The sequence below is a fragment of the Lepisma saccharinum genome, chromosome 14, assembly GCF_977018435.1.
Source record: "Lepisma saccharinum chromosome 14, izLepSacc3.1, whole genome shotgun sequence".
In the NCBI taxonomy this organism is placed as follows: Eukaryota; Metazoa; Arthropoda; class Insecta; order Zygentoma; family Lepismatidae; genus Lepisma; species Lepisma saccharinum.
In genome coordinates this window covers 28652905-28665376 of record NC_139242.1, presented here as the reverse complement: position 1 = coordinate 28665376, position 12472 = coordinate 28652905, and the positions used below count along the sequence as shown (strand labels likewise).

The window sequence follows — 12472 nt, the reverse complement described above, 5'->3', positions numbered from 1 at the left end:
GCTTCCTTCTGTCAGTAATTTCTTCACGGATTATACATTATAACTAGACATCGGAATTTAGGTTTTTAACTTTTTTTTCTTTACAGGTATGTAAGAAATAATAAGTTATGTCAGTGTTTCGTTAAAAAATGCAACAACTAATGAAGTTTTACAATGCCTAAAAAACCTAATTTGCTTGTTAGAACCTATTTTAGATTTAAGCGCCTATATCAAGCCTTTTTTTAGGTTTTTATATATTTTTAAATGTTTTACAGGATTCTTACGTCACACAGAGGTATTAGCTTTGTTTGGTCAAGAAAAAATTCAATGACGAACGTGTTCTGAAATGTACTCTCTGTCGATTTCCCTTCCTCCAAGTTCATGGTTATTTTTCAAAGCAAAATGTATGGTGCCACTGTTACCTGTGCAATCCAAAATGGTCTGATCTGTGTGGTCTTGCTCACTTTCGCATCACTTCGGTGCTTTGTGGCATTCACGCCTTCCAAACTAACATTTCAGCATTGAAGTTTGCACCACTGACTATGTTTTTCTTGAAAGATTATTTTCAGCATATAAGATGATTCTCACCGACAAAATTGCGGAGTTTGACTGTGAATAACATGAAAAAAGATTGTTGCTATAAATATACACCTAACTATACGGCGAAGAGTGGATTTTAATAGCAAATTTCAAAGTTCTGCCATCACCGTAGGGTTAGGCAACACACATTACGTTATGCAAGATAGTGAGTATTTCAGGATATAGGTGACCTATTTTCATTGCCGGTGACTATACCTAATCAGCATTTTCAGGAATTTTGAACTAATTTAAGTTTTTTTAACATACTTCAGGATTTTTCGAGATTAACTTAAGATTTTTAGGACCTATTTTAGGATTTTTAGAGCCTATTTTAGTATTTTAGAGCCTATTTTAGGAACCTAAAAGCACACTTTTAGAACCTTAAAATCCGAGGTCTAATTATAACTATGGTTGCAGCAAGTCAAATTGATGTAGCTCAGGGAAACACTTACTGTGCCGAAACAACATTTGAAACGGCACGATTATTATTTCATTTAGCAATTGTATTTCCGTATGCAAACTATGAAACGAACTGTTATAGTTGGTTGTTTTCCTACCAATCTCATTAGCAGTACATTTTAATGCGAGCCATACTTGAAAACATCCCCCCCCCCCCAACGCGCAGCTCTTCAAGGTCATGCACGTGCGCAAGATTACAATGCGCACCTTTGCAAGGTCGTGCACGTGCGCAGGAGTTCACTACGCATTCTGGGATCTGTGCCCACTGATAAACTTGATAAATAAATGGATATTCTGAATCAAGTGAACCCAACAAATTGGTCGGTATGAACCTTAGAAAAAACAGTGCAGTTATAATGCAATTCACTATACCTGAGGTTTCAGATATCGAGGATGAAAATAAACAGTTGATTGAAAACTCTTCACCTGAATCATACTGAAAGCCAAATTTTTAAATAAAACGCGCGAAATTCAGACAATGTATTTTCTGTTTAGCATGGGCGTTAAGTGTAGGACTCACGATCTTTGCCACTGATTGTTCCAGGTTTGACTGCTGGCAGCATGTTTGCTTGTGATCCCCCTTAATCAATTTAATCTAATCACATTCATCCCCATAGCCAAATGTGGAAGAAAATCGACGCTATAAACAAACATACAAATACCAAAACATGATACTTCTTTCATGGTTCATAGCAGTACTAAAGTAATATCAATAATACATTTTATTAGCTTAAAAATGTTCTACCAACGTTTCTACATAATACATATTATGCTCTCTTCCACCGAGAAAATTTAGAATGGATCAAACAGTATTAGGAGAATTCTCAATTCTTTTAAAACAACAAGACAAAAATCCAATCTAAATTTTGAAATATACTGCAAAAATATTTTTATTTGCTACAAAGCTCATTTTCTAAATATTTGTGATGCGAAAGGTTTGTTTTAAGTCAACTCTATGCTCAGATATACTAATGGGGAACGGGTGTACAGTTTGAGTGGGATTCAAATCACTGTGCTTGGTGCAACCTACGGGAATTGAACCCTGGATCCCTTGATTACAAGGCGACAACCTTACCACTAAGCAACCTTGGAGGCCTTTTAATGTCCTTGTGGTATTACACATTCGAAGGTAACATAATCTTATTCAATTAGCCTGATAGGAATAAACCCGCACAGAATTGAAACAACGCAAAAGTATAATTGAGATTTCAGCTGTGGTGAAATTGATTTTTTTTTTTGCCCGGTATTCCCAAACTATAACGTTGCAATCGCGCGGTGAATAATAATACTGATGAGGGTGAAAATGACTAGATGGAGACAAAATATGAAAGCGTAAAACTTTCTGGCTAGAGGCAGTTACAGATAGCTGCCAACAAATATTACAGTCACAACGTTACACTGAAATTGGTTCCCATTGTATGCATTTGCATTAGGTACACTTGCATTCAAATACTTGAAACGGATATAATATGGTTGCAAACACAAATAATTAACACAGGACAGCAAGGAGCCTAAATTTCCCACTGAAACAACTTCTTTAGGAGAGTTAATAACTTCTGCAAGAATACACAATCAACTAGCAAGAAATATACTACTTACTTTTAAGGTTATTAAAAACACGTATACAGATTTGTTACCTTAGATCACAGAAAACTTGTACAAGAGCAAAGTTTTAAACATGGCACATACTTTACACACAAAAACACATCTGAGTACACTGTAGAGAGTCAGTCCAGTTACATACAGCATAAGTTATACCATAGAATGGCATTTACAATACTAAAAGTTGAAAAAATACACAAAAATACGTAATATGAATTGTAGTTAATGAGTAACAAAAAATGTTCGAAGGAACTGGACTAGAAAACCCTGTTTTGACAAAAACGAACGATCTACGTGGTAGTTACAAGAATAGTGTACATGTATAGGTTTGCACTAAGAAAAAAGTTAGCCAAACGTATCATCTTCTTTATGTGACCCACTTGCAAGTATGATCTATGAATGGTAAATTTTCATTCATTTCTTGACTAGAATGATTTGCTCAGGACAAATATATATACAGATAACGTCATATCTCCCAGCATGGTGGAGTTTTAGAGTAAAAAGGACTGTTCTGCTCATGATTTTTGCTCTGAAGATTGGATTTTGTCATACATTCGTATTTTTCGATCGTGAAAATTGTATAAGTTTGCTACACACAAATTCAATTCATTCATTCATCGTTCTGAAGTTAGCAGTGTACGCCTTTGCCACCCGTTCGCGTAACAACTCTTTGCTGACCATGTCCTCCCACAAGACCACATTTTACTGAAATTTCTTCACGGTCACTGCTACCAGAGCGAGGTACGACCTACCAAATGACCAATTTAAATCAAAATTAAAAAATCACCTTCTGGAGTTAACTTACCAGTACTGAAAACAGCGAAATACAATAAAACGAAAGCCTCCTTAGATGCAATGCAGACTTGCATTACAAACACTCATTGAGACTTCTACACATAATGAGTATTTTTGTTACGTGTGTGTTTTATGTTTTACGTATATTTTTACTGTTCTTACAGTATATGTGACTTTTATTCGTATGCTTTTTTCTTATAATTTTTTATTTAAATGTTTAGTTCTTGTCCTATGTCTCAAATTCTTATGTATTAAAATAAGTTTGTAAAATCTCAAGAGGGTTAAGTGGAAGAAAAGCCTTGTTTCGTAAGTTCTCCACCCAAAACAACAAATAAATAAATACATATTTAGAGAAAGGTACATATTGTACACGCATGGACGCATATGCAACAGGTTCGGATCCCACTTTAAACTTTAGGTTCAGTCTCGATTAACCTTACTGTGCATAAAGTGGACTTAAAACACCAAATCAATCAATCAATCATGTGCAACAGCTATTTGAAGACGAAGGTATGTCAAGGCTCTTTCTACAGAATGTTTGAAAATTTATCGGTTCTTCAAGTATGAATATTCTAAGGTTGTTCCCTAGATTCAAAATACAAGATAGATATATTCCAAAATCTAGATGCTGTCACATATTAATAATAAAAAATGTCACACATGCCAGAAATATAATTATATCATTTTTAAACACACCAGTACACACATATGATGGACACAAAAAAGAAACTTCCTAAAAAGCTAAAAAGTTTATAGGTTTTGTATATTTTCAATTGGACTTCTTCTAACAAATTGGGAACTTTCAGGATTTTATATGTCACAATTGTATGTCTAATTCTTGAATATGGTTGTGAATTGTAGAGCTCAGTAGCTCAATGCCATGTGGCAAAGACAAAATCAATGAAGAAACTATCAATCAGATTACTCTACATGAAAACTCAAAGCTGTTACGTAACATGTAAATATAATGAGTGATAAAAATCTCTAAATTTACAAACTCTGTATTTAAGAAGTAAAAATAAATGTATTGTATTTAAGAAGTAAAAATAAATGTATTTGTACATAAAATGCTTCCATTGAATATGGGAATTATTACTTACAAGTTTTCTAAGACTTGACGCAATTCCGTTAGTAAATTGTAACAACGGTTAGGGATTGATAAAACTCTAATACATAATGTCCATAATGGTGTAGGTGGTGCTATATAAATAATGTAATGAGCATTATAAAAATATTTGAATGTCCTGTGCACTTTAAACCTTTCTCAAGGGGCTCTTTACACTCCATTTTAAACTTTGAGATAAGGGTTTTAGACCAGAGGAATTTTCTCTGTATACTTTGATTTGTTGTTGATTTTGTTGTTGATTTGTTTTTTTAAGTCCACTTTATGTACAGTAAGGCTAATCGGGACTGAACCTACAGTTTAGAGTGGGATCCGAACCACTTGTGCCTCCACCGGGTATCGAACCCGGGACCTAGATTACAAGGCGACAACGCTACCACTGCGCCATTGGGGAGGCCCTTGCATACTTTGAAGAGAGCAAAATAGTCATACATTCCGAAGCATCCAAAAATTTGATCAAACAAGCACACAGTCCCAAAAGCATGATATTTATAAAGCATACATCTGGCGAGACTCATTTCACATTAAGCGACGGATATCGTATTGCCACAATATTAGTAACCTTGTTGTCATTGAACATCTTTAAAAGAAGCAGCGAAACTAACTGAGAGCGCCTCTTTACCCAGGGCATAATTTTTCCACAGACGCAGACAAGACCGTAACAAGGTCCTGGACTGCTCAGAGACTGCAACTCCGAGGTCGGGTTACAGACTTCAAAGGGATTAGGAAAGATAATGAAGTGGCAGCTCGATGAAAACGTTTAATATGGTTAAATTGAAACAGCGACTTTCCCCTAAAACCAAGTCATTAGTAAGATATACGTACCGGAATGGGTAAAGGGGAGGAGGAAGGGGGGTGTTCGCCCCCGGCTTCAAAAGCTCTTCAACACGGAACCAAGAGGGATGCAGGCAGGCGGGGAGCGAACATTTATAACGAACTCCCGCGAAGCAGGGAAGGCCCATTTGAAAGTCAAATGCGGCCAACAAAGCATCTTTGTGCGTCTCCTTGTTACCGTTGTTTCGCGTCTTGAGAAGCCTATCTATCACTTGATGCCTAACTACTGTTCTCGTCTGCGCGGACGCTCAAAAGGATATTAACTCCAGACACCGTCTGCTTTCCTCAATGCGCCCGTTTCCCGCAAAGGGGTTCGCATTTGCAGACTACCAATCCTACTAATGCCGTTGCAAAGGATCTTGAAAATACGGCAATGTCAGTTGTATATTTCTCAGGAATTACAAGACGAAGAGTGAACATATAATGGATAGAAGAATAACGATCAAAACCTTTAAGGAAACTGTACGTAGCTTTTTCAGCTTCAAAATCCATTTCTACGTACACCTGAGATATGATCACAGTGTAACATTGGAAAGTTTGCCAGTTGTCCCGGATTTTAAGGAACAGTCCCTTATTTATGTAATTATGTAATCCCTTGTAACGAATCTGGCTGTTTAAGGTTTAATATATAATTTAAAACGTTTGTTTCAAATAATGTTACTCGTAATTATATCATTTAATTAGAAGGTAAATCCGTCAATTGATTTTTTGTGATCATCAATATTCTAAAATGCGTCATAACCTACCACTAATGACGTCGCACTTCCAATTTGCCAGACCCGTCGTAATCAAGGTGTCCCGGGTTCGATTCCCGGTGGAGGCACATAGTGGTTCGGATTCCACTTTAAACTGTAGGTCCAGTCCCGATTAGCCTTACTGTGCATAAAGTGGACTTAAACCAACTCGCCTCACCAAGTGAATGGACCCGCCTGTATATTACTACCTAACGACGGGCGGGATCGAAAACAAAATGACAGCGGGGATTCAACAAGAACATAGCTACCTGAAAACGAAGTCCAATAATATGTTTGGTTTTGCCTTTTTCCTTTTCGGCGATAGGTGAAAGTATTGAGTAATTACGTACATAAACTTTTGTGTTAATTGTGCGAATTGTACAACGTTAATTTTGTGCATGGTACTGTTTGAAATGTAATAAGAATTGATATTTTCATCCGTTCAGACGTTACTTAAATTTTAAAGGAACGGATTATCAATCTGTATGTTGTTTGTAAACTTATATACAGAAATGGATACACAGTGCATGTGTGAAAATACAACATTGTTTAATCTTTGAAATTCGTGTTGTGTTATTACCCAGCAAGCTTTTGAAGTTAAAATATTCTCTCTTGTTCACGATACAGGGATTAGGTCACAGAAAATGGACTAAATTCATCGTGGCCTTCGTTAAATACATTGTTACAGCGGAGGAATTGAGGATAAGGAAGGTAAGTCTCAGTCAAGATAACCGCCTGCAGGATTGAAGTTCACAACCTCCCAATACGAGTCTCCGTAGGTAGTAGGCAATTGGAGTGCAACGTTTACTTAAACACCTTCTTGGTAAATTTCTCGTAAGGGACAGACGGATTTCATCAAATTTACAGGAGAAATTACTTACCGAATGCAGTTTCTTTATACTTATGGAAGTTCGGGGAAGTGTTTTCTCGTATCGTTCATTGAATTTTGCCGGTAAATCATCTATTTTTCGATATAAATGTGTGACCGATGCACGAAAGCTCTTGCATCCATTTACTTCCAGGTGGAAGTAGCCTGTGTGATGACGTAATCCTGGTCAGTGTTTCCAAACATGTGTTTTTGTAACTGAAGAAGGTACGTTTCCACAAATGATTCGTGGGGCTATGTGTCAATGGTTCGTGGGACTATGCGAGAATGATGTGTGGGGCTACGCATATTTTTTTCGAAACCAATTTTTAACTATTGTAACCTATGTGTGACCCTACTTAACCTAACCTTACCGGAAATGGTTCGTGGGGCTATGCGTGAATGGTTTGTGGGACTACGTAGGTATTTTTGGGTGCAGTGGGGTGGAAACACTACATGCCGAGTACGGTAGTGCAACTGTGACCGCCATTTTGTGTGTTACCAAAGGCAAAAAGAAGCGAAGAAAACTTACTCGATATCTCGCAAATAGAGCTTATTTCCGTGAAATAAGCGAAATGCCACCTTCAGCAATGTTTCTCAATGCAGAATACGTAAGTACGAATATTAAAATTAAATGAACAAGCAAATTTCAGCTGTCTGTCCCTTACGAGAAATTTACCCAACTTCTTTACGTTCAAACAACAACAATCTTAGGAACCAAAAACAGATGCACAGATTGTTTAATTTGAAACAAAGATGTTACGACAATATGCAACTGAAGATCATACATACCAAACTACAAAGCACCATAAGGTCACACTGATTCTTCGGATCAACAGAAGCACCTACCAGTTGCCACAACCATAGCTCGAAAGCACTCCCCTCGCTTTTAGTATAATGAACTTGAAACTGACCACCCCTCCGAAATCTGTGCCTCCCTTGTTCACAGACACGTCGCCTTTCATCAGATAAAAAGAAAGTAAAAAGTGCTCAGCGATTTCACTCTCACTTTAGCCTCTCAGAAGCCGAGAAAATGCACCAATTACGCCTTGGTGTGGGAGACATAATACGCTCAAGTGGACCATAAACCCCCGTTAGTCCTCATCATATCCTGGAGTGTCGAAGCGCTCCGACAGCTATTCGTCCCTCGAGTAGAGAAACGGAAGAGGATGGAATATGGGTATGATGACCATCCCACCAAAGCACTCTGGGGATAGATACTTGTCGGCCGAGGGAAAGAGATTGCAGGGAGGAACACATGTCTTTGTGCAACCTGACTTTCAGTTTTATCAATGCTCAGATCTCAGAATGAGTTCATCAAAAGTACTGGTAGATTCAGAGGAGGAAGACTTCTGGGGTTTGGACGGAAGGGAATGTTGAATAACGAATGGATAGACAAGACACCAACTGAGAAACTATAACGTTCGGTAAGAATCCAACAGTTCTAACAATATTTGATAGCAGTGCTGTAAGATGACCAAGCATGAAAGATCAAAAGTTACTTCTTCAATGAAAAAGGAATGGCTAAATTTATTTTAAGAGCATTTATGTACACTTAATGTAATATGACAAGACCTACAGTTTACAGCGGTAACCAAACCAAATCCCCATTTCCATTAGGTACCTCTTGCGTTGAGTAATATTTGCCATGTCCTCCCTAGAATCCCCCTTGTGGTTGCGCCAAGATGGAGAGCAAGCTCTTTTCAATTTCGGACCTGTGAACAGTTGTTCTAAAAGTGGAAGAAGTTTGCCCTTGTGCGTAGTGATTGTGCCGAATCCCTGTGTTGATGCCGCATTTGAGTGTGACTAACACGAACACATGACTTAATATGTAAAGTTGACATCAATAGTCTTTGTAACGTATTTTTGTGTTTCGCCGTGGAATAGTGTGCGTATTTTCGGTGAAAATGAAAAGATAAACCCGATGAACAGTTTTAAGGACAAGAAAAATTTATTTTAGCATTGTTCACATTCTGTTTGGGTCATAAATTTAAGTTTCTTTCTATATTTTATTTATTTATTGTTGCTGATGTCATGTCATTAATTTTTAGTTTTTTGAAAAACTATTGCATTATTTAAAGAAGCAAAATTCATTGCTTGATTTTGTACTGTTGTTGTATCTTGGGTGCGTTTTGTTATTATGTATTAATGCTTTTCAACGTTTCTGAATATGTGATTTATCTTCTCATACTAGTCACCTGTGACGACAAAAATTGTATAAATATAAACCAATCAGCCCAAATTCTGAACCATTTTTCACTTGCTATTTCAAGTGTGTACACGTCTTATATGTCCATTTTGATAATCCATTTCGTCAGTTCAGCATTCATCCTCACAGTCGCGACTAAGCCAAGAGATAAAATGCGGGGTAATAGAGAGAGATCTTAAAGTAATAAGTCACACATCGACACATTTTTGTTATGAGATTTACTTTAGAGTAGATCGTGTGATCTGGGGATTTTAAGATAACCAAATTAATAGTTTTCATGTGAAAATTTCATAACCGAATTACATAGTGAGATGAGGCAAAGAGAAGTTGTAATATTCCAAGTAAACTTACACTACAAAATAATGATTAGTGCTGTTTTCAAAATATCGCAGATTATCTTTGTAGACAGCAATAGACATCAATTCTGTAAGCGTTTCAGGAAACACGACGACAACACTGCATATCGAATAGGTAAAGAAAGAGGCATACTGGAGGCTATGCAGATATAAATAATGAACCAAGATCATCATGCCCAGAAAAACAAAAAAACATCTGAAGAAACAAAGTCAGTCATTCTGTGAGGACATATACGGGTCATTCCACGCCAAATCAACACAGATATGTGCAATTTCCAAACTGACCAACTCCGATTTTCATTAAATTTGGGGAGTTGAAACTATGCATGGAACTTAGTAACAATGAAAATTTTTAGTTTCGTTTGTCTTGTAATTGTTAAATTATTCAAGGTCAAAATTCGCATACATTGCTCTTTTTTTAATCCGCTTAGCTACACAAAATGTGCTGTAACTCCGCCATTATTTCGCCAAGGAAGCTCAAATAAAGTTAATTGTACAGGAAATTGAACAAGCTTTCCAGTGATATATAACAAGCCTACCTTTGGATAAAAATATAATTTTGTCACGTGACCTTGACTTTTGACCCTGAATATCTCAAAACATGAAAGAAATAGGTTAGGCACAGGGAGATATCTAACTGTGTGTGCCAAGTGCAGGTCCGGCATATTGTTGACCGCCATATTGAATTCAACGCAAAAATTTAAAGGAAAGGGGGTAATGTGATATATCAAATCAGGCTAGAATTTCAAGAGAAATGAAGCGGCAAACATATGCAATGGTGCGTATACTTCTTTCTCTCCAGAGATGTCAGCGTGATCTCGATGAGTTCCTAATACGTTAGGAGCATTCTAATGCTTTGTTTTTAACACCTCGAAAAGGAGAAAATTGTTACAAGCATGCAGTAATAACTTTTTGCTGGCTAAAGATATGTTGGAAAAACCTTCCTCGCTTCATTTCTCTGAGAAATTCTAGCCTGATTTGATATATCACATTACCCCCTTTCCTTCAAATTTTTGCGTTGAATTCAATATGGCGGTCAACAATATGCCGGACCTGCACTTGGCACACACAGTTAGAGATCTCCCTGTGCCTAACCTATTTCTTTCATGACCAATTATACCCAGGATAACTCCTTTACATTTTGTAGAGGGTGTTAAGAGACATTTGAATTGTTATAGTTTATGTAATGAGGCCTTTATCAGTCACATAGTTACACATATTATTTTGTATCTTCTGATCCCATTGCAGTCCCGGAATGATTTTTTTATATGTTTTAGAGTATGGTATGAGGGACCAAATATATTTTTTTCACAATTTTTGGTGATGACACGTTTTGATATATTCAAGGTCAAAAGTCAAGGTCACGTGACAAAATTATATTTTTATCCAAAGGTAGACTTGTTATATATCACTGGAAAGCTTGTTCAATTTCCTGTACAATAAACTTTATTTGAACTTCCTAGGCGAAGTAGGGGCGGAGTTACAGCACATTTAATGTAGCTAAGCGGGCTCAAAAAAGAGCAATGTACGCAAACTTTGACCTTGAATAATTTAACAATTACAAGACGCACGAGACTCAAAATTTTCATTGTTACTAAGTTCCATGCATAGTTTCAACTCCCCAAATTTCATGAAAATCGGAGTTGGTCAGGTTGTGGGCTGTGTTGATTTCATACATCCCAATTTCAGGATAGAGATGTTTCATGGGGCATTCTTGGAGGACAATTTTGAGCATCGACACATTGAAAACAATTGGTAGAACTGAAAATCTGCAATTAAGTTCCACCTAGGAATGCAAGATTCTACTCCAAGACTAAGAATGTCCAGGTTTTCTCAAATTTTTTACCCTAATACATCCCTAAATGCTGATGCTAAATTTACATATACACACCCATTAAAAGTGGTTCGACACCCCTCGGATTTCCAATTCTAGATAAACTCTATATTTTGCCCACACGTGGAAGTCTAGTTTATTGCAAAAATTTTACACAAGCAGTAGAAATATATATTGAAACAAAACTCAGACTGACCAAAGAGTATTTATCCGTACAGTGACTAGATAAATATCGATGACTCCCTCAACAGACATACTGAAGTGAATCACATAAAGAACATGAGTACAGCCATTCGCATAAGTATACGTTAATACTTCTTTGTTAAAATGTCAGGTACCTACGACTCTTGTGAAATGCAATGCCAAAATCGGTGGCAAGATTCTAAAGCGATACTGCTGGAACCAGCCGGCAGAATAGTCGTCTACTTGGAACTACCTGTCTTCTGGGTAGTCACCTTCAACTTGTGCTTCTTGCTCTCGAAGTGCTGCGAGAACTGGTTCTCCGAGTTCAGCGTCTGGTTGCATGGTTGGCAGTAATATCTACCTGAAAGGTGGAAAACACATCTCTTTTCACAAGCTTGAAACAGGCAAGAGGCATCAGCTTATGATCTCAGTTCGAATCGTCCAAAAATCGAGCTCTTCAATAGAATTTCACTGCGAATGGCATGCATCTCCTTTGTCTTCAATAGTTCAATTTCTTCTGAAACACTCATACTAGACATGCAACGTAGATGAATATTTGTGTTCATGCATGAGACTGTCTGGTCATTAAAAGTAGCATCTTGGTACACTCAACAATAAGCAACCCAGGCCACAGACGGATTCAGATGAAAACTCGTGCAGGTAGAAGCAACTACGAAGAATGATTGATATCTGCGGAAAATATATCATTTAAGATGTAAGTTGAAGAAGGAGATTTCACTGATCCTCAGTAGGCACACGCAATAAGTATTTTACAAGGAGTAATGAATGAAGTACACTCATCTGTGAAGTTCATGCAATTCCTATGTCTACAAATGTACAATATCTTCTGAAACACTCGCTCTAGACATGCACTATGTGTTCATGCGTAAGATAAGGAAATGTCTGATCATCCAAAGTGA

General features: G+C 37.1%; 1 protein-coding gene across 3 annotated transcripts in view; it reads right to left on the bottom strand.

The window, feature by feature from the left end:
* Positions 1–12472, bottom strand: part of LOC145998765 (zinc finger matrin-type protein 3-like) — a 374145-nt gene that overhangs the window by 169858 nt on the left and 191815 nt on the right. Inside the window, exon 9 of one of the 3 annotated variants that reach the window (XM_083135331.1) lies at positions 11626–11913. The exons of 1 other annotated variant lie outside the window; for it this stretch is intronic. In XM_083135331.1, coding sequence (XP_082991457.1) covers positions 11792–11913 — 122 coding nt within the window. In that variant the 3' untranslated portion in view covers positions 11626–11791. Of the gene's footprint in view, positions 1–11625; positions 11914–12472 lie in introns of those variants that run through there. One more of the 3 variants, XM_083135330.1, reaches the window with a different exon arrangement.